The sequence below is a fragment of the Lemur catta genome, chromosome 5, assembly GCF_020740605.2.
Source record: "Lemur catta isolate mLemCat1 chromosome 5, mLemCat1.pri, whole genome shotgun sequence".
Classification (NCBI taxonomy): Eukaryota; Metazoa; Chordata; class Mammalia; order Primates; family Lemuridae; genus Lemur; species Lemur catta.
Window position 1 is genome coordinate 15,312,677 of NC_059132.1, and position 22,105 is coordinate 15,334,781.

The window sequence follows — 22,105 nt, forward strand, 5'->3', positions numbered from 1 at the left end:
TTTGAGCAAATCACTTTTTATTGTCAGTAAGACACAGCAACACTTCAGAGATTAACAGCTAGAAAAGAGACTGGCTGGTTGTATTTAATAATGTAAAGTACAAAACTGTGAACCTAAAATAAAATAAAAAAGAATATTTAAAAGGCTTTTCTTTTCTGTTAAGTTCTGGGACTTAGTAAATGGAATGAAAGCACAGCTCCTTGTCCCCAGGCAACTGGGTTGTGACAAGCGGTGCCTAGGTTGCTGGGGAGGGCGGACTGAGAGAAGGTGCTCTGGCCGGTCCCCCACGGGCCAAGAATCCCCCAGCCACGTCACTCCCCAGGTGACGCTGGACTTGTCACCACTCGAGCTCTGGGACCCGATTGGCCCCTCTGTCTCCTCTAAGTGAGGACGACTGATGAGGGCAGCCTCCCCTCCCTGAGGCTTCAATGTCTCCTCTTCTGGAAACTCCCCTCCCTGGCTCCCCGGCGCTGCCCTGGTCAGCAGCATCTCACAGGTCTGTGGACAGCGAGTCCGGGATCTGCTTGCCTTCGTCGGCCGACTTGCTGGCCAGCTTTTGGGAGAAGACAATAAACAAAAGCACAACAGCAAGATGGGGTTGTCATGAGCGCCAAAGAATCGTGAGGCCCTGACACCGACGCCTGCCCAAAGCCCAGGGAGCGGGAGCTGCCATGACCTTGACTTTGGCCAGAGGTGCGGACCTAGGCAGCGGAGCGACAAGGCTTTGCTGTCTCATGGCCCCCTCACTAACCGGGGTGACTTGGGCACGTTGCCTACTGAACTCTGAGCCTTATCAAACCCTTTCCCGGGAGAGCGGGAGATCAGAAGGATCGATGTTGGGAAGTGCTTAGCGTGGTGCCTGACTCACAGCACAGTTGCCATTTTTATAGTAGCGCAGTTCTGGTTTAGTATCATCTTGAGGATCAGAAGTGTCATGGTACCTTCTTGATCTTAAAGCAGAGACTGACGAGTAACCATAGGAGATGAGACTTGAAGAGTCAGTGCTTGGAAACTAACTTTAATTTGTAGGATTTTGTAATATAAGGTGAATAGGAAAGTGCTTCCAAAAAGAGAAAAAGCGCTTTCAGCTTCCAAAGCCAGCGGCCGCTGTGGCTGCCGTGCGAGCACGAGGGGTGACCGAGGCAAGGGCCGGCTACCTACTGGTGCTGGGGTCCCAGGGGCCCTGCACGTCCCTCGGGGGCCCCAGGGGAGAACTGCACTCTGGGCATCACTGGACAGGGTCCCGGACCTCAGGGCCCCCGACCACACCTCCTAGGGAGTGAGCACGTGCCACACACGCACGACACATGAACCCCCGTTTCCTTCTCTCTCCACATTGCTCTCTTCCCTCCCCCATTCCAACATCCTCCCTTCCTCCCACCTGTCTGGGTCCTCACCATGGTCTTGAAGAACTGATTGACTTTCTTCCGTTTGAGCGTCTTCTTGTCGCCGTCTGAGAGGTGGAAGAAGGTCTGGCTGAGGCGGGGGGACGTGCTGCCCTCGTCCAACCCAGGCATGCCGGCCACCGAGAGCGTCAGGGCTGGAAGGAGAGCAGAGACAGGCCCGAGTGGGTGGGCGGAGGAGAGGTGGTGCCTCGGGGGAGGGAGATGGCAGACAGCTAGGGACAGAGCCAGCAGCCAAGGATCGCATGTCCTGTGTGCCAAGAGGGAAGCAGGAGGCCTACTGCCTGCCTCGCCAGTGGGCGTTGGAGCTGTCCTCATCGTGTGAGACTTGCCAACCCTGCAGACAGGGGTCCGGCCTCCTGGCCCCCAGCCAAAGCCGTGTCCAAGGGCCGACTGCCTCAGAAACACAGAGCCTTCTGCCCCAAGGTGGGGACAGTGTGAGCTTGCTCTTCCTCCACATCCCAACGCCAACACCCTGGATTTCTCATCTTCCCCAAAGGCCAGGGGCAGTGGGGAAAGAGTCTCCAACCCGGGCGTCACCTGGTGGAGGGGCCAGAGAGCCTGGTGGTTACAGCCCCAGCTTGGAATTTTACAGAGACCCGAAAAATTAGCTACCTCTCTCAATGCTGCTTTTGACATTGATAAAACTGGAGTAAGAGCCCAGACCTCCAGCACCTGCGAGCCCTGCTGAGAGGACGCGAGGGAAATGGCTGTGCTCACTTCAGTGCCACAGCCAGGTACGGGATACCCTGCGTGGTCCAACAGGGCAGGGGACGGGGACACAGCTCCAGGGCAGAGGGCCTGGGTCTGAACTCAGCCTCCGCCACTTACTAGCCAGTGACAGGCAAGAGATTGATAGTCTAGGTGCCTCAGTTTCCTCATCCATACAATGGGCAAATGACATTATCTACTTCATAGTTACGTGCAGTGGGGCAATGAAATAATGCAGGAGTATAGCTCGTGCACTCGGGGAACAGCTGGGGCCTCCCTGTGAGCTGCCTGCCGAGGCCACGGGGGCAGCACCAGCCCTGTCCTGCTCCCGTGTGACCCCTCGGCACAGAGCCTGGCACAGGAAGCAGATGCTAAGGGCTTGCTGGGGAACAGATGGAGTGCTCTCGGGCGTGCCATGCCCCCCATTAGGGCCTCAGGATCCCCTCTGTGAACCAGGAACAGCAGCTGTGCCCTGCTCACCTCCTCACAGGACAGTGTGTGATGAGGGGTGGGGGACAGGTGGCATCTATGCACCAAACACCCTGCAGCTGTAAGATGTGGTGGCAATTTTTGTAATCCAGAAATAGTCTTCCATGTCCAAAAAGGAGCCATAGGTCTTAGGGACATACCAAGAACAGACTTCTGGCCCCTGGGAGGCCTGGGTAACTAAGGATGCAGGGCCATCTGCTGTGACAAATGAATGCCCAGCAAATCCTGAGGACTAGAGGGACAGCAAGCCTCCACCCCAGCCCTGGGTGGAGATTGCTGGGATGGCTTTACCCACAGGAAGGGTGGGTGTGGACAGAGATCAGAGGAAGGGGGGCTGTGAGCAGAGCCTCTCTCTCACCTTCAGGATGCCTGGTCTGCCGTACTGTGTAGACACGGTCCCTATCCATCCTCCACCCGCCAGGCTGGTGGCCTGCACTACCGCTATTCCCCATGCTGGTGGTGGCAGGGCGCATACCTGGGATGGTGGGCATGGACTGGCTGGCGAAACTCATTTGAGAGAGGATGGACGCCTTCGGGGGGATGGCCGCATGCTCCGAGAGGTTGGTATCACTCATGAACTCGTGCTTCCTGGAAAGCTGGATGAATACACCACACACACACACACACACACACACACACACACACACCCCAGAGAGGCTTAGCATGAGGCAGATCTGGTCCTTGAAATGTCAGAGACAAGGGCTTGCCATCATTTCTATGAACCCAGCTCCAAGGTCATCTATTTTGTTTTATAACATTCCATGCCAGCCTGCCATGTATGGTTGCACAGGTTGCACAGTATACAACTCCAGGAGTATTGGAGGGTATTCATTTAGACTATCATGTGAATGGTGTCCCCTAGAATTGTGAAACACGGAAAACATTTCCATCCTTTTCCCCCTGGACAAGAGTAGCCTGTGGGGCCCACTGGGAGGTTTGTGGAGCATCCTTTGTCCGCCAGAAGGCATCCTGACTGGCTCTTTGCCCTTTCATCTGGCACCCCTCCCTTGCCAGGGCAGATAATCCCTGTCCTCCTCCCAGGTACCCAGAACATTTTCAACAAACCTCTTTTCAGGGGAAAATTAAGCTTGACCCCAGGGCTGTCTACATCAAGTCTCATTACTAAATAGTTATTAGTTTATGAGACCAAACTCTCCATGCCAAGGCAGTGAGATTTTTTCTCCTCGTTCCTGCCTGGGCTCTGAGTACAAAGGAGGAGGTGGTGGAGTCTGATGTCAGTGGTTAGAATGGCCCTGGGGCTGGGGACAGGGGCTGGGGGCTGCAGGAACACCGGCCCCTTGCCAGGCTGGCCGCTCTCCCCGTCAGTGGGAGAACAGGCTGCTTCTCCCCCGCCTGGCAAAGCCCTGTGATGGCAGAAGGGACCCACGCAGGCTCCGGAGTGCGATGCCTGGGCTCAAACCCCGGCTGCGTCTGGCCCCAGCCATCCCTTGCATGCGCATGCGCACGCGCTCCCCTCCCTGCTCCCCCAGTGCTGCCTCCGGGATCCCCAGGGCACCGCGGAACCAGGCCTGAGCGAGAAGGGCCTCGGAGCCCCGGGTATCGTGCCTGGCACATAGCAGAGAGTTGCCGGCAGTGTCCGACAGCAACTGGCCTCAGCCGCTCACCCGCTTCAGGTCCGACTCGGCTGCGGCCTTCTCATCCGCGAACACCACGCTGCTCCTCTTCGTCCGCTTCTTAGACCTGCGCAGCTTGACCTCGGGCAGCGTGCTCCCCGGGGAGATGGGCTCCTCCGGCTCCACCCTCGCGGTCCTGGGGGACGCCAATTCCAGGTCGAAGCTGGAGGGCGAGGGGGACAGCAGTGGAAACTGCGGTTAGAGCTGCAGTGGGACTGCCTTGCAGGGACCCAGGGGGCCAAAGGGCCTTTGTGCGACCTGAACTGTCACTACAGGGTCAGGGAGAGGTCAGCCAGCCTGGCAGAAAATTGGGGAGCCATTTGCTCGATTTACAAACATTCAGATGAAGTAAATACAATTTATTTTATGTTATTCATAGTAAAATGAAGTTGAAGGGGGTGAGACATAAAAAAGAAACTGGTGGTGAGGAGCGAAAATGGATTAAAATGTGGATTTGGGGTCAAATCTAGGCACCGCCAATTCTTAGCTGAATGGCTCTGGGTAAATTCCTAAACTTCTTCAAGTCATCATTTCCTTTTCTGTAAACAGGGGACTTTGCAGCGACCTCACAGAGTGGCCACGAGATGAGGTTCGGGGAACCCTCAGCACATTCTTGGCACCCGGCACGTGCTGGATCATTCCTGGTGTCTGATACTACAGCAGCTGAGCTGGGCAGGTAGAGCCAGAGGGTTCCAGGAAGTGGAAGCGGCCACGGGAGGGGAGGGGGGACCCCAACAGGGGTGTGGGAGGTGCAGGAGAAGGAGCTCTGGGACGGTGACATCCTAGCCTGGTTGGGAGGAGATTCCTCAGGAGGGAAGGAGGTGAGAACATTCCAGAGGGATGCTGGCCCGGTGAGGAGCTCTGGCTGGCCGGCACAGATCACTGGACTGGGAGTTGGGGGCCCGCAGGTGAGTTCTGCAGGGCCCTCGGGAAAAGCCGCCTTGCTCTCTGCCCCTCCGAAGGCTCTCTAAGAACAGCACCAAGCCTCCTGGGGTGCTGTGAGGGTTCGTGAGGCTCCAGGTGGGGAAAGGCTTATTTGAAAGGGGCGAGGGGGACAGAAGAGAGGAGCGGGGTTTGGGGGTTGGGCCAGGGAGGCAGGGTGCGGGGGCTGCCCGGGGGCAGGGACAGACCTCTCGGAGGTGGGCTTGCTGGGGGTGCTGCAGTCAGAGTTCATGGACGCCAGCGAGATGATGGACATCTGCCTGTAGGAGCGCAGCATGGACCGCGGGCGGCCCACCCTCCTGTCGTCGAAGTCGGGCTGTGGGTGGGAGAGCAGAGTTTGGGGCTGAGCAGGGCATCCCAGGTGGCTGAGGCTGGAGGTGGTGGTAGAGTAAGGAATGTGGCTTTCATTCCCGGTTCCTGGGAGAGATAGATCTAAATCCTGGGAATTTTTTCCCACGTGACAGGAGTGTCTGTTGTCATGGTGACCCCCTGGAGCGTCCCTGACTTTATGCTATCAGGAAGGCTCCAGATGGCCAGAAAGACCAGCCCTGAGGTTACAGGGGCTGTGAGCCATGTGACATCAGCTCAACCTCTAGGGAGTGGACGGGGCTGGAGACTGACTTGAGTCACGTGCCCAGCGATCCAATCAATCATGACTACACAGTGAAACCCCATTAAAACTCCGACACTCGACACTCGGGCGCTGGTGGGCTCTCCTGGTTGGTACCACACAGCGAGGTGCTGGAACGGGGACATGGCCTGAGGACATGGAAGCTTCTCATTTGGGACCTTCCCAGGACTCACCCTGTGCATCTCTTTCTCTGGCTGGTCTTGATTTACATCACAAACTGAAATCGTGTAAGTACAGAGCTTTCCTGAGATCTGTGTGTTGTTCCAGTGAATTATCAACCCTGGGCAGGTGGTGGGAACCCCCCAATTTGTCACCAGTTGGGCAGAAGTGTTGGTGGTGGGGACCCTGGGGCTTGTGGCTGGCGTCTGAAGCAGGAGGAATCTAAGACTGCAAGGGGCCTGTGCAAGGTGACCTAACTCCAGGTCGTTTGCATCAGAATGACCTTGCAAGGGCTTCACACAGTGCTGGAAGTGAGAACTCATCTCACAGAAAAAAACCTTGCATCAAAAAAGACCTGAGTTTACCTCTAGGCTCTTCCAGTAACTCACTTCCCCTGTCTGGGTCTCAGTTTTCCCATCTGTAAAATGGGAAGGTTGAACAAGCTGGTTTTTAAGGGACTGCACAGCCTTAACATTCTGTAATTCCATTTTATAAGAAAGAGGATAAAGATGTCCCTGTGAGCACCAGGCCAGTGTCTTCTTTGGGCCAAGGAACTTAGCGGCCAAAAGCAGTGGCCTTGAGCCACTAGGACCAGGTGCAGACCTGGACCCACACCCATTGGCTATGTAGCTCCTGGCAAGCTACTGGACCCTCTGAATAGACACAAAGGGTTTTAAATAATTCCTCCCTCCCAGGCCTGTGAGGATTAAATGACCTGGTAGATGTCAAGTGCTCTGATCAGGCCTGGCGCACGTAGGTGCTTCATCACTGTAGCTTTGGTTATCACAGAGTCCTTTGAGTAATCGGTGTTAACCAGTCCCAGTTGCAACTGGAGTTTATTTGGGAATGAATTTGAGGGACTAGGCTTACAGGAAGGTTGCCCTGGACGGCTCCAGCCACGCTGGCTCTTTGGAGGCAGGTCCCTCTGCCGGGTCCCTTCCCACTCCAGCCTCGGCGTCCTTCCCTGCCCCACCCTGCCCCGTCGCGCCCCTTCTGGCCAGGGGGACCGCACGTACCATCTCCCTGACACCGTACTCCTTCTCCACCTTCACTTTCAGGTTCTTGAAGCACTCCTCCATCCGGTCATGGAATGGACGCAGGTTTTCCGACACCCTTTTCTCGTGGATCTTAATCCCAGCTCCCAGGAAGGGGATCTGGAGAGAAAACAGTAAACAGTGAACCCGAGGCGGCTGGCGGGACCCGGCCCGGGATCTGGCCTGTCACAGCGGCTGAAGACGAGTCTGCTAAGAATCCATCAAGGGCTTTGGGGTCCTCAGAGGCCAGAGCACAGGGTCCCCAGCCACGGGCAACAGGGGAAGCTGCAGCCTTGGGGGTTTGCTCTGGAAGGGAGAGAAGACTCCAGCTGCCCCGGCCTCCCGGGAGGGCTGGACACCCCCCATCAGAGGCCACAGGCTTGGGAAAATCGCCCCCTTACGCAATCTACTGAGGGCCTGAACATGGGGCCCAGGAGAGAATCTCTTTTGATTTGACTTAAAGCCTCACCTAAGAAGTTCTTGGCAACACAAAAGTGAAATTTTGAATGTCAGGAGGTGGGAGACAGAGGAAGGGAAGAGCTGAGAGGAAAAGGAGGAGTGGGCGCAGCCTCATCTTACAACATTATGCAGCTGCAGACAAAGACATGAGCGCGTTGATGCCATGAAGTTACCCACCAGCAGGGAGCTTTAACAGTGGAGACCCAGCCTTGGGGAGGTGAGGGAGGACGGTGGACTGGCGCAAGGGAGGTAAAGTCTTATTCCCCCACGGGGGCGGGGGGCAGACGCATGCTGTCTAAGTGGGAGACAGAGCAAAGGGACCTGCAGAGCCACGGCTCAAAGGAGAAGCTCAGGACACTAGTGGTGTGGCCTGGGGGAGACAGAAACAGGGGTGCAAAGGCGTAGACTATGAATTATTTTAGAAAAACCCTACCCCTACCCCTACCCTTTCATGATGGTAACGTAAAGATATTCCTGCCTCCTCTGGGAGGTCTCCCTGAAATGACGAGGTGAAGGAGAAACTGAAACCTCAGTGAAGCGTGGAGACGTCCATGAACCTGCCTCACGCTACGTGCGGTGGAAGGAGGATGGAGGACGGTAACTGACCTTCCAGAACACAGTGGGGAGCTGGTGGTGAGAAAAGGCCCACCTGCCTCTAGGAGCCCAGGAGGGGCTCAGGGGCTGGGGCGCTGGGCCCCACAGGGAAGCTGGGTGGGCTGAGGGCCAGACACAGAAGGCCGGCTGGGATCTGTGTCAGGGCAGGGGGAGTGCCAGGTGCCACCACTTCACCTGGTAGCCAGGGGCCGTATTTTCCCGCTTTCCCAAGAAGTGGCTTAAACTCTAGAACAATCAGAATCGGGGCTGTGGGCTCAGGGCCATCAGGCACAACAGGGGGCAGGATGAGGAGCCAGACTGGAAACAGGGGTTGAAGGGCAAGTCTGCACTGGATAGCGGGACCTGCACTGCCCAGACCCCAAGCGGCAGCAGCCCAGCGGGCGGGCGGTGAGGATCATCTTCCTTTGCGGCAGCTGGAAGGGTCTGGCTCTGGAGGCGGTGAATGGTCCCGTGTAGATACCGACATCTGTGAATCATTCAGCTACCATAGAGCAATGCCACCCAGCTGACACGGCTCCCTCTCATGGTTACTCATTTTCATTTAGTCCCACTCTTAACTATGAAGAGACGGCCAAGGATCACCAGACATATTAGAGAGAATTCTCCAATATAAAAGGAAGGAAGGAAGGAGGGAAGGAGGGAAGGAGGGAAGGAGGGAATGGGAGAGGGAAGGAAGGAGAGAGGGAAGCAAGGAAAGAAAAACCAAAGAATTTGGAAGGAACATAAGCTAAAGAGAGACTAAGAAAACATTATTTTTAAAAAAATTTAATTAATATATAGAAACAGAAAAGATCCTCCATCCATGGAAAAAAGAGATGGATTTTATATAAAAATGAATAATAATGGAAATACTACATATAAAAAGTAGTGAGATATAGTTCAGACCGTAAATGGAGGTAAATTTACAGCTTTAGTATTAAATATTAGAAAAGAGAGAAAATTGATTAGCTAAGTGGCAATCTCAAGATATTAGTAAAAGAACAGTAAATTAAATCCAAAGAAAGCAAAAGGATAGAAATAATAAAGTGTAGATACAAATGAAAAAGAAAATAAACTTACAACACAGAAGATCAACAAAATCAAGAGTTGGTGATGAACCCCTGAAAAGACTAATCAAGAAGACAGAAGGTACCAATAACCAATACTAGGATTGAAAAGGGAGTCTCATTACAGAAGGTACAAACTATGGAAAATCATAAGATGGCCAGGCATGGTGGCATACACCTGTAGTCCCAGCTACTCGGGAGGCTGAAGCGGGAAGATTACTTGAGCCCAGGAGTTCGAGACCAGCCTGGGCAACATAGTGAGTCCCCATCTCTACAAAGAATTTAAAAAAAAGTTAGCCAGATGTGGTGGCGTGAGCCTGAGGTCCCAGCTACTCAAGAGGCTGAGGTGGGAGGATCTCTTGAGCCCAGGAGTTTGAGATTGCAGTGAGCTATGATGAAGCCACTGCCACGCTAGCCTGGGTGACAGTGAAATCCTTTCTCAAAAAAATAATAATATATATTATGATCAAGGGAGATTTGTGTCATGTACGTAAAATTGGTTTAATTCAACTAATATCTAGAATATCTATAAACTCCTATAAATTGATAATAAAAAGACAACTCAATAAAATAAGTAAAAGATTTGAACAAGTATTTCACAAAAGGGTAATCCAATTAGCAGTAAGCATGTGTAAAGGTAAATTAAAACTAAACGGAGATACCATTATACAACCACCAGAAGGACTAAAATTAAAAATACGCACAGTATCAAGTGTCAGTGAGAATGTGAAGCAACTCACTCTTAGAAGTTGGTGGGAGTTATGACTCAAGGGATGTCATTTAAGAAAAAAAAAAGAAGTTGGTGGGAGTGAAAATTGGTTCAGCCACTTTGGAAAACTACTTCTTGTATCTAGTAAATATGCATGATCCAGCAATTCCACAACTAGATGTATACCGAGGGAATTGAGTGCTTATGCCGAAGACACGAACAAGAATGTTCATAGCAACTTTACTTATGAAAGCTGAAAACAACCAAAATGTCTACCAAAAGGAGAATGTATAAATTGGTAAATTGTTGTTATACTGCATACTTGTACAACAGATAACACTTAGAAACAAAAAAGTCAAACCTCTGATATATGCAACAAACTGGATGAATCTTAAAGGCATCATTATGTTGAGCAAAAGAAGCCAGACATACCACAGCACATACTGTATCACATTAATAACAATTTATAAGAAGTTTAAGAACAGGCCAAACTAACCTAACTTATGGTGACAGAAGTTTGTCACTATCTACTAAGCTAAATATTCTCACATACTATGATCAAGCAATTGTACGCCCAGGTATACATCCAACAGAAATTGTGCATGTGTGTTCCAAAAGAACACACACATACACGTTCAGCACAGCTTTATTCATAATAGCCCCAAACTGAAATGAACCCAATTCTCCATCAGTAGAAAAATAAATAAATACATTTTGGTATAGTTACACAATCCAGCTATATGGCCTACTATACAGCAATGAAAATGAATGATAAATAGCTATGTACAACAAAATGAATGAATTTCACCAACATAATATTGCACAAAATAAGTTAGACAGCAAAGAATGAATACTATGTGATTTTGTTTATATATAGGTAAAAAAATAAGCAAAAGTAAAATATAGCGCTTAAGAATAAAGGCTTGGGTGGTAAAACTATTTTTAAAAAGCAAGGACATGACTACTCTAAAAGCAGCGTGGTGGTCACTCTTGAGGCAAGATGATCATGACTGCAAGAAGGCCTAAGGTGGGCTGGGGGCACCATCAGAATTCTATTTCTCCACCTGGGTGGTGGTCCCAAGGGTGTGTGCTTTGTGATAAATCAGTGAGCTGTATATTTTTACATGCACTATTCTGTAGGTTATATTTTCCAATAAAAAGTCTAAAAGAAGAATATATTGTAGACATCTTTTCATGCTAATAAATATAGAGGAAAATAAGAAAAAAAATAAGAAGCTATCTGTCTTGAAATCTGTGAAATCTTGAACAGCAAATGCACTTTGAAAGCTTCAGCCTTTGTTGGGTTGCTGGAGGTGCAAGTATATTCATTCCTCTTTGAAATCTAAGACTCCCATGTTTTGAGAAAATCCAAAGCGTATCTGGCTTTGCAAAACCAAGAGCCAATCTAGAATGAAGCTCCAAGTGGGCAAGGAACAGGCCCAATTTTGTCCATCCGATCTCTGCTGCCTGGCTCTGTACCTGTCGAGGACACAGTACAGACTTGATGGCTACAGGTTGCAAGAACGACTGGGATGGAATAGATGGGGAAGAGCTCGTCTGCTGCGTGTCATGATGTAAAAGGCTGCCTTCACCACGAGCAAGGATGTATCTTTTGAGTGCAGGTGCCCATAGTTAGGGTGTCTGGGCTCTGGGTGGGAGGGACGTGGTCCAGGACAACCTCCTTTGGGGGCTAAGTAAGCCTCTTGTAACAAGGTGGCTTGGGAGCAGTGGGTGGGGCGGAGATGGCCGCTAGGGGCGCTGTCTGAAGGTGCCTGGCTAATGGGTTTCAGAAGCAGAAACATCTTCATAGGACCCCTGCTTTCAAAGTTTCCCTTCTGTGTTGGTAGTGCCCCTCTCATTAGATCCAAGACATTGGTAGAATTTTCTTAGAAGGTACATCCTGGCATTATCTGTGCAGTGGCTGAGGTCCATTCTCTGGACATGGTGGACACAGCATGGAGAAGCTGTTACCAGGTGGGAAGAGGTCCCCAGTAGAGAGGACCAGGGCAGTGTATCAATTGACAGTGATACCCAACAATGATGCGAATTTGTGTGACATGTTAGCTTTCCCTGGCACCCCAGGAGTATCTGAGGATGGGAACCCATCAAAGCCTGGCCTTCCTGCTTCCCAAGTTGGAGGTGGTGAAGGAGAATATCATTATTGGAATATTAAAGGGCATGATGACCCCGGGAGGCTGGGACCTCAGGGATATTTGAGTTGCACAGGTGGCACGAAGAAGTAAAAATGGAGAGAAAATTCCAGACAGACACACAAAATGCATTCAGAAAAAGTATGTCTGTGCAGTGCTTGGTGTTTCATTTTTAAAGCCCCACTTTGCATAAATTGGCAGAGGCAGAGAAGGACCTGAATTAGGAATCCTTATTTTAAGAAAAAAGGCTGCACCCAATGCTTCTCATTCCCTGATTTCCCTAGAGTAACAAAAACTCCCTGCCACAAAAGCTTGCTTTTCTTTGCACAGTGACTGGCAAGAAGGGAGGGAGGCAGGCAGCTGCAAGCTCTGCTCCCTGCCCCGCCCCTGCCCTCCGCAGCCCGCCCCTGCGTAATGCCACCGAGAGCCCAGAGCTGGTGATGTTTGAGGAAGGGGCTGCCCCAGGCTGGGAGGGGGAGCCTGGTCCTTTGAAAGCCTCCAGGGGAGGGATCTAGCAGACTGCTTCTTCTGCAGGGAGAGGGAGAGAGAGGAAAAGAGAAGAGGAAGAGAAGCTGAGAGAGGAATAAGAAGGGGGTGGGGGAGAGGCAAAAGACAGAGAGCCTGGGGTGGCAGCAAAAGGCTTCTAAGACAGAGGGGGAAAGGCAGAGACAGACGCACAGAAAGGAGGAAAGAAAGAGTCCAAAAGAAGGAGAGGGCTGCAAGGAGAGAAGGGACAGAGAGGAAGACGAGTGGCCAGCCGGGGGAGCAGGGCAGTGGGAAGGGCAGTGCCTTCTACATCCCCGGGCTCAGAGCAGCAGCCGGTGTGCGATGCAGACCCTTTGACCCACAGCCAACCAAACAAAGACCTCAATTATTTTCAAAACCTGAGATCCTCTGGAGCATTACTGCAACAAACTGGGTCAGCCCTAGGAGGAGGAGAGGTGGGGGTGGGGGGGCCCACGTCTTCTGTTATCTGATTGGCCTGTGCTGGGTGTCGGGGGAAGGTGCTGGTGGGTGTGTGGGGGCTCGTGTTCACTTTCGTCCCACTGTGAAAAGCCACCTCCTGAATTCAACATCAAATAAAGCCATCTTAGCAACATGCGGCACAGCACTGCTGCCCTGCACCCGTGCACCCCCCCAACCTCTGTTCCGGGGGAACAAGCTCAGGTGTGACATAGAGTCAGAAGAGGCTATAAAAGCAAGGGACAGCAGGTCATGTGAAATTAGGCCGTGTCAGCTAGAGCCCAGCTCAGGGCCGGCGAACCATGGTGAGGGACGGGAAGGAGCCCAGCTCTGCTTTACCTGCCACGCAATCAGGTCCTTGAGGCGGTTCAGCTTGTCCTGGTCCTCGGGGTGGTCCCTGATGTACTCCTCAGTGAAGAAGGCCTGGGGAGGACAGACAGGAATTTGGGGTTCCCTGTTCATTTGGCGTTGACCCCACAACCAATCTCTTTGGCCCTGGGAGAAGATTTGATTTGAGAGGGTCAGGGATGAGGTCACAGGCATTTGGAGGAGACAACAGTCAGACACCTGTAGGGACTGACACTGTTGTCTGTGCCTGGAGGCTCTGACCAGCACCCACTGGGAATGGGCTGCAAAGTCCTGAAAAGTAGTTGTCAAATTGGGGTCCCCAGGCCAGCAGCAGCAGCAGCAGCACCTGGGAACTTGTTAGAGATGCAAATTCTCTGGCCCCTGCCCAGACCTACTGAATCAGAACCTCTGGGGGTCCGGTGGGGACCCTGCAGGTGGTTCTGATGCACCTTCAAGTGGGAGAACCGTGCTCTGAGGACAAGAGCTCGGTAGGAGCTTCACTCAGTGGGTGTTCCGGCTCCCCTCGGGGCTCCCCTCGCTGCCAGCGAGTGTGTCAGCTCCTTAGGCTTTTCTGGGGCTCCTGTCCTTAAGGCGTGCACACAGCCATCCAGGCACAGCTCATCGATCCTCAGGCTGAGCAAGAGGTTACCCGTGATGACCGTGTGGGGCATCTGGGGGCAGCTGGAAGGACTGACTCCACAGTCACAATACTACTGTGCTGTGTTCTTGGTTTTACGTCAATGAATAACAGAGGAAAGATAACAGGAAATTCATCATGAGATTTATTGCAATGAGAGCCTATCTTTTCTTTAATGTCTGCTATGTGAAAACCAAGTAAGGACTTTCTATTCTTCAATGCCAAGGAACTCACGTCTCCCTACTAAGAAACTGGTATTCCCCCTGCCACCCCACATAACTGATGCTAATTCTCTCTTTGCCACGGACACCAGAAAGCTCAAAGATGAAATACGTGGCTCACATATGTGGGGTTTTCTGGAGGGCCATTGTGACCCAGACATTTAGATTACACCTGATCTCCTGGTCTGTCTGTCTTTCCATATATTCTGAGTTTTGTTTCTTTCCACTTGTATACATCATTTCAAATCCTCTGTGGAAGGGACGGCTTTATCCAAGTGGCATGTACTTCGACTCGTGGTCCCTGTCCTTTTATGGCTTGTCTCAGTCATCCCAGAGCCTTTCCTTTGCAGAGCTGCTGGATCTGCCCAGTGGGCGAAGGGCCCCGAATGAGCCTTGCCCCTGCCTGTCCTAGCACAGGGCGTGGCCATGAGGGCGGGAAAGAGATGGCAGCTCAGCTAAGACACCAGGCTGAAGAAATGCTGGGAGCTAAATGAGGTGCAAGCTGAGAGTCCCTTTGGGGGACAAGGACAGCCACAGTAGGATCAGCAACATGATCCCTCCCTCCACTGCTCTGCCCCCACCAGGCCTGGAGCGAGGAAGCCCTCACCTTCTCATACTTGGCAAAGCCTCCCATGACGGCAGGGTCCACGATGCCATTCAGGAGCATGGACAGCGGGTTGATGGGGAGGCTCTCGTCGCTCTGGTACTGGTTGATCATCATCAGGATCTTCTCGTTGGCGGTGGACATGGTCTCGATGGCGTTCTCCAGAGGACTGATTGTGGTCTGTTGAAAACAAGATCACCGAGAAGAAAGGGCCTTAGCAGGTCGCTTTAAAGACAGATATAATTATTACCATTGATTTTACTTGGGGTGGAAATTCAAATGAGGCCATGCTCCCTGGGGAGCTGTAGAAGGCTTTTGTTGTAATTAGTGAGCTCTCGGGGCTGTCTGCTGTCTGGGGAGAGAAGGGCTGACTTTCTGCTTAGCAAGAAAAACATTTCTCTGCAAGGGCAGAGGCAGAAAGGGTCAGGCACTCGCTGAGGTTTCAGAGGCTGAGTGTGCCCAAGAGAGGGTTTTCCCTTCTTATTACCTGGGTGAAACATGTTCCAACTCAACCCTGCAGGTATTGGTTGAGCAGTTACTATGTGGGAGCTATTAATTAGCTGGAGAGATCAGAGCAGCTTGCAATGTGAGCACCAAGCCCAGCACACAGTAGATCCTAGGGCTGGTTGCTGTTAGAGCAGTTGCTGTTCCAAGGCAGATTCGGTTTAGTTGGGAAGATAAAACTAAATACCTCTCCAACACCTCTTAGAAAGCAATACAGATGGCCATCAGATGCCAACTGGCCAAACAGTGTAGTTTGCAAGAGAATGGGCTCTGGAGTAAAAAACTGAACTAGAGGTCAAGAAACATTTTCTGTCAAAGGGCCAGATAGTAAATATTTTAGGATTTGTAGGCCAGATGGTCTCTGTTGCAACTGCTCAACTCTGTTATTGTAGGGAAAAGGCAGGTACAAGCAATATGTAAATGAATGAGCATGGTTGTTCCAATAAAACTTTCTACAAAAACAAGTGGCAGGTGAGATTTGGCCCATGAACCCTAGTTTGCTGACCCCTGACCTGAACTAAAATAATTAAAACTGAGTGCAAATATTCTTAAATTTGTTAAGACTTGTTTTGTGGCTTAACATATGACCTATCCTGGAGAATGTTCCACGTGCACTTAAGAAGAATGTGTATTCTGTCCCTGTTAGGTGAAATGTCCTGTATGTGTCTGCTAGGCTCGTTTGGTCTAAAGTGCAAGGTGCAACGTTTCCTCATCGATTTTCTGGCTGGCCGATCAGTCTAACATTGAAAAGTGGGGTATTGATATCTCTACTATTATTGTGTTGCAATCTATGTCTCCCTTCTGATCTCTTAATGTTTGCTTTGTACGTTTAGGTGCTCCAATGTTGCATGCATACATATTTACAATTGTTATATCCTCTTGATGAACTTACACTTTTATTACTACATAATGACCTTCTTTGTCTCTTTTTACAGTTTGTTTTTTTTACCTAAAGTCTATTTTGTCTGAAGTAAACATAGCTATCCCTTTTCTCTTTGTGTTTCACTGGCATGGAATATCTTTTTTTATTCCTTTACTCTCAGTCTATGAGTGTCCTTTAAGGTGAGATGAGTCTTTTATAGGCAGCATATAGTTGAGTCTTGTTTTTCTTTGTCCATTCAGCCACTTTATGCTTTTGATTGAAGAATTTAATCCATTTACATTCAAAGTAATTATTGACAGGTAAGAACTTACTAGTGCCATTTTGCTAATTGTTTTCTGGTTGTTTTATAGATTCATTGTTCCTTTCTCCTCTATTACTTCCTTCTCTTGTGGTTTGCTGGTTTTTTGTAGTGGTGCGCTTTGCATCTTTGCTTTTTACCTTTTGTTTATCTATTATAGGCTTTTGTTTTGTGGTCACCCTGAGGCTTACATAAATCATCTTCTAACTGGCTATTTTATCACATTGATTGCCATACTAGAAAAAAATTGTTTTCCCTGGGGCCACTATGTTTTATTATGAAAATAGAATATAAACTTCAAAAACAAAACAATCCTTTCTTATTTAATGGAAAATTTGTTATTTTTTTTATTGTTTTCTGTGTGTGTTATGTGCAACTCATGCAGTGCTAGAATCAAGTTTTACACTGCATGTGAATTGAGTTGTATGTGATGCACAACATATGTATTGAATTTGTTTTCAGAGAATTGAGTCTTCAGATGTACATACACACACACATGCATGGACACACACATGCACACACACGGTACACACACCCTATACCTGCACACACACACACACACACACACACAATGTGAACGGGAGCGGAATGCTGCTTGCCCTGGCAGGGGCTGCAGTCCATAATCCTGCACACTGAAACCCACAGTCTAATATCTGTCAAGAGCACAGACCAGCCCTGCAGGAGCTTTAAGGGGCCAAAGTCTAGACTGAGTTGTAAGGAACATCTGTCACCACCGCTTGGACTGGGCCCTGCATCACACCTGGATTTCAACAATAGCCTGGCATATCTGAAAGACTCGGGCTTTAAGGTGAGTCATTAAAAATGGAAAGAGCTATTGATTGGCTTTCCTCCTCATTTTTGAAGCTATTTTTGGATTCCCAGATCTTTATCCTCATCACAGCTGTCAGGAACAGAGAATGAAAATACTTTTGGCTTCTCACCTAAGGACATTTGTGTAGACCAAATATATACCTCTTAGAGCATGGTTATGGGGTTACACATTTGGTGGAAGGCCTGGACGTCAGAAGCTGGTAACAGGAATAAAAGTCATGATCATGATATTGAAGATGACTCCATTTATCCATTGCCCCCTATGTGCCAGCCCATGCTGGGCATGTCACACTCGTGCTCATTTAATTCTTCAACAGCAGGTTAAGTCCCACGTCCCTGAGCACACAGTGGCAGATCTGGAAAAAGCACTCGAGCATTTCTGGTTTTTCTCTGATACCAAACTTGCCATTAACTGGCTGCTGGGACTTAGTCAAGCCCTCAAATCTATGGTTTCTTTCCTAAGCTGAGCCTCAGTTTCTTAATTGGCAGTATAGGTATAATAACCCTTGCTGAGCTTGCTGTGAAGGGAAAAAGAATTATTAGGGGAAAATGCTTTGGAAAAAAATGTAGAAGTGTGTGTGTGTGTTTGGGGGCGGGGAGAGGACATCACACAAAAGAGGAAGTGATCACAATCCCTGACAATTAGGTAGAGTTTCATATTTTTCAAAGGCATTTTACCAATACTGCCTGCTTATATCTCCCTAGGAATTCTGTGAGCTGCACAGGAAAGGTGCTGTTATTATTCGGATTTCTGCCTCAGATTGCTTTGGCAGTTCAAGTCCCATCTCTGGGCCTCAGTTTCCTCATATGGAAAATAGTACAGCTGGACAAGAACCAGGAAGAACCAGACATAAACTGGAGCACTGCAGGGGTCTAGCATTTACCTAGCACAGTGATTATCACTTTTAGAAATTAACTCAGTGGGGGAAGGGGCTGCTACTACAGTTTGCCACAGCCCCCACTGCTTCCTAATGTCTTAATGTGACTGTTTCACATATTTTACCTTATCATACTGGGCTCCGAAGGTATTTAAATGTATAGCATTTGAACTAAAGGATCCCTAGGTTCCCTTTCAGTTCTGAAATTCCATAGTTTTGCAATCATTGTTTACAGAGATACACAGTGCTTGTCCAACATATCACACAGCTTATTGATGACCATGTTGAATTTGGATCTCTGACCCTGGATCAGGAAGTTCCTTGTAAAGACCACATTTCTCAGAGCCAAGAACAAGAAATGAATCCTCAGTGAGTAGAACTTACACTTACAGCCAATCAGAAAACACCTCTCTATACAAAAAATACTGTGGTCATGACAATTTATGAAAGAAATAACTGAGAACAAGATGTAAATTCATGGAACACAAACACAAATACTTGGAAATAGAGTCATGTAGCCAGGCATTAAACTTTTGTGTCTGAGACATCCTGAAATTCTTGGTAACTCATATGTGAGAGGCTATCAAAGATAAATTCACTCTGGTCAATGTTTTGAATGTTTTCCCAATCCTTTTATTGAAGGCATCAGGGTGAAGGAGCAAGTAAAAAATGTTGACTATTTCTTTCCTAAATTCAGAATGTGAGTTTATAAAATAAGGTGACCAGTTCAGACATTATGGGTGTCTACATATTGACTGATTGATTTACTTATGTATTTTCCATTAACATCTATCATGGGCCTGGGACTATTGTTAGCCCTTGGAGGAATGGCAGGAAGAAAATAGACAAAAATCTCTGTCTTTTAGTGTAGCTTATAGTCCAACATATTATATTTACTATTCTACTAATGTTAAGAATAAACAAATAGGAAAATTAGGTAGTCTATCAGGAGATGATAAGAGATTTGAGGAGAAATGCAGTAGTACAGTCTAGCAGGAATGGCTGAAGGAGAAGAGGCGCCTTGCTGAGCACCACCAGGGGACAGGGCTCAGCCAGGGCTGGTGGGCAGAGGCTACAGATTCGTAGAAAGTTTCTGACTCCTTACCTCAAGAACAAGATTAATCTACCTACAGGACTTTGTGAGAATTAAATGGGATAATGCTATAAAGCCTTTGACCCAGTGCCTGGGACACTTGTTAAAATTTTTCATGTGCCACATGTCCCATAAACCAAGGGCAGAGATACTTTCTTCCTCCCCAGGGTACTACTTGCTGGGGTGGTCTGGGGACACTCTGATGAAGCAGAGAACGGGTCCAGGCCAGGTTCCTGATATGGGAGGTAAAGCCAAACCCTATCTCTTTTACTAAACTTGAACAACCCACTAATTCACTCTCCACCCCAGTTCCCTCATCTGTAAATGGGGAGAATAATAAGATCTACCTCACAGGGTCATTAAGGGGTTTAAAGGAGACCATACATGTGAACAGCTTAGCCCATACTCAAAACAGTGCTTGTTGCTGTCATCACCACTGTTATGTTTTTCCAAGGTCCAGGCAATGCCTATGAAAAGGAGGTTCGAGTGCTGCTGAGCTACTGAAGTCTCTGAAAATGACGGGGCATTAAGGGCTGGAGTGAGATGGTCTCAATGCTGATAATACAGTAGCTTGAAAACCTGAGTCAGGCAACATCCCTTCTATGCTCATGGCTCTGTCTCACTCAGCAGAAAAGCCAAAGTCCGTATGCTGGTCTATTAAGTCCTACGTGATCTGGTACCAGACTACTATTAATCACCCCTCACTTGTTTGGATCTGGACATAAGCATGTTCTGGCCCCAGGGCCTTTGCACTTGCTGTTCCCTCTGATGGAAGGTCCCTCTCTTCAATGTCTGCATGGACCCCTTTCCCACTTCCTCCAGGCCTTTGCTCAAAAGCCATTTTAGAGGAAAGCTTTCCCTGACCACCCTATTTAAAATAACAATCCTCATCCATCACCTTTCTGTTTTATGTTCTCTATCATGGTTATCACCATCTGGCATATTACGTATTTACTTTGACTGTGTAGTCTGTCTGTCCCACTAGAATGTGAGCTCCACTGCAGAAACTCCCGGTCTTAGAACAGGGCCTGGCATGCATTAGGTACTCACTAAATATTTTTTGGATGAATAAATAAATAAGACATCCTGAACATGTCCCCGTTTATAAGGTTTCCCCATAACCATGGTGGCGCTTCCCTTGTATCTTGGGAACTACAAGATCCTTCGCTGCCTGAGCACATGGAGACCTTAAGGTGTGTGCTGAGAAGCAAAATATGGGCCATCTGCACAAGGGAGTTCAAACATTGGGATTCTAGTAAGAACTCTGGCTCTGTGTGATTTCTCCTCCCTGAGCCTCAGTTTATACTACTGTACAATAGGTTCACAGTGGGATACTGCACAGGTGCTCCCCAAGGGGTTTCTGGGATGGAAGGAGTATAAGAGGGTGATTGAGTAGATGCAGTTCCAGGTCCTCTGCCATGCCCCACCCCCACTCTAGAGGCTCCCCATTCATCCGCTTCATTACTGGATGGAAAGTTTCATCGGTAGGGAAAAGAAAAGTTATCTGATGCTTAAAAAAAATCTCAAAGCGGCTACTCTGGATGCTGCCTTGGGTCTCTTCCTGCACTGGAGTTCTGGGACTCCCACAGTACCTTCAAATAAAAACATGTCCCCTTTGTAAAGTGGCCTCCTGAGGCTGGCTATGCTCTGCCCGTCAGAGGAAGAGAGGCCCCCACGAATGCCCCGGACTCACCTGGGACATGTGCACCACCTCAAACCAGCGCAGGATCCCCGGAAGCTTGTACGCAGTCACAAAGGAGGTTCTCTCAATCCACATCGACTGTCCGTGGGCAGAGGGGCAAGGGCAGGAAAGCAACACACTTATGAAACCTGGGAACCAGAGAAGCTTGGCAGAAACCCAGCCAGGCCCCCAGGCCTTTCATCCACCCGAAAGTGGAATAAATATTGCAAGACCCAGAAACACACTCTCACCTTACCCTTAAGATTCTTTCCCAACACTAAGTTTAAGCTCTCCTCGGACTTAGGCTAAGTACATTTTAACCTGGGTTTATTAACAGTCTGAATTTTCAGGCAATATTGAATGTTTCCTTTGGCGTTTTCTAGGGGTAGGCTCCGTGGTGTTCATTAGATTCTCAAAATATTAAGAATAAAGAGCTGAGAGGGACAGGGCCTGCGGGGAAACACACACACAGGGGACGAGCGCTCGGGGGACAGTGATGGCTGAGTTGCTGTGGCTTCTTATTGGTGTCTGCTGGGAGGTTTGACTTCAACACCCCCCTCTTAGCCTGAGGGTTTCCACCTGCTGGAAAGGCCTGAGTGCCCTGTGGTGAAAGGGATGTATGTGACACCAGGCCCAGGTTCCATTTTAAAAAAGAAAAGGCTTCAGAAATGAGAAAACCAACCCAGTGGAAGAGACTGTGAATGGGTGTCATTGTATCCACGGGCTAGTTTCATCTTCTTTGGCTTTGGATCAAGTTCCTTCCCACCCTGAGGCTGGCAGATGCACGCTCTGGTTGCTCAAGGTGGCCCAGAGGAATGAACAAGGGTAGGGGAGATACTCACAGCAAACTCATTCTCGGGGTCTACGGTCCCCCTGCGCACAGGCCGGGAGTAGTGGAATCTTTGCACGTGGTTGGATTTGTAAAAGCTGAAAGACAAGAAGGGGCGGAGGCTCCTGGTAGCTGTGTCTGGCTGCTGACCCCCGACCCGACCCTGCACTGTCCAGGGAGGCTCGTTACAGTAAACTGGAGGTCTGCCAGAGTCCTTGGGGTAGCATTTAAAATCAGGTTCTGTGTTCTGGGCTCCATAAAGGTGACCCTGGCACAGGCTTTCCTAGCACGGCAATTTAGAAGGTAGACTGGACTTAGGCCCTCACAAGAACATAGCATCCCTAAAGTATCTA

General features: G+C 49.3%; 1 protein-coding gene across 1 annotated transcript in view; it reads right to left on the minus strand.

Moving 5' to 3' along the window:
• The window catches only part of DOCK2 (dedicator of cytokinesis 2), a 383,026-nt gene continuing 360,921 nt past the window's right edge, over positions 1-22,105 (minus strand). The window contains exons 43-52 of the mRNA XM_045551201.1: positions 21,766-21,850; positions 20,936-21,022; positions 14,759-14,935; positions 13,285-13,368; positions 6,986-7,123; positions 5,368-5,495; positions 4,229-4,400; positions 3,079-3,199; positions 1,398-1,540; positions 1-553 (exon numbers count right to left, since the gene is read on the minus strand). Of these exons, the coding sequence (XP_045407157.1) occupies positions 491-553; positions 1,398-1,540; positions 3,079-3,199; positions 4,229-4,400; positions 5,368-5,495; positions 6,986-7,123; positions 13,285-13,368; positions 14,759-14,935; positions 20,936-21,022; positions 21,766-21,850 (1,198 nt within the window). The 3' untranslated portion in view covers positions 1-490. The remainder of the gene's footprint in view (positions 554-1,397; positions 1,541-3,078; positions 3,200-4,228; positions 4,401-5,367; positions 5,496-6,985; positions 7,124-13,284; positions 13,369-14,758; positions 14,936-20,935; positions 21,023-21,765; positions 21,851-22,105) is intronic.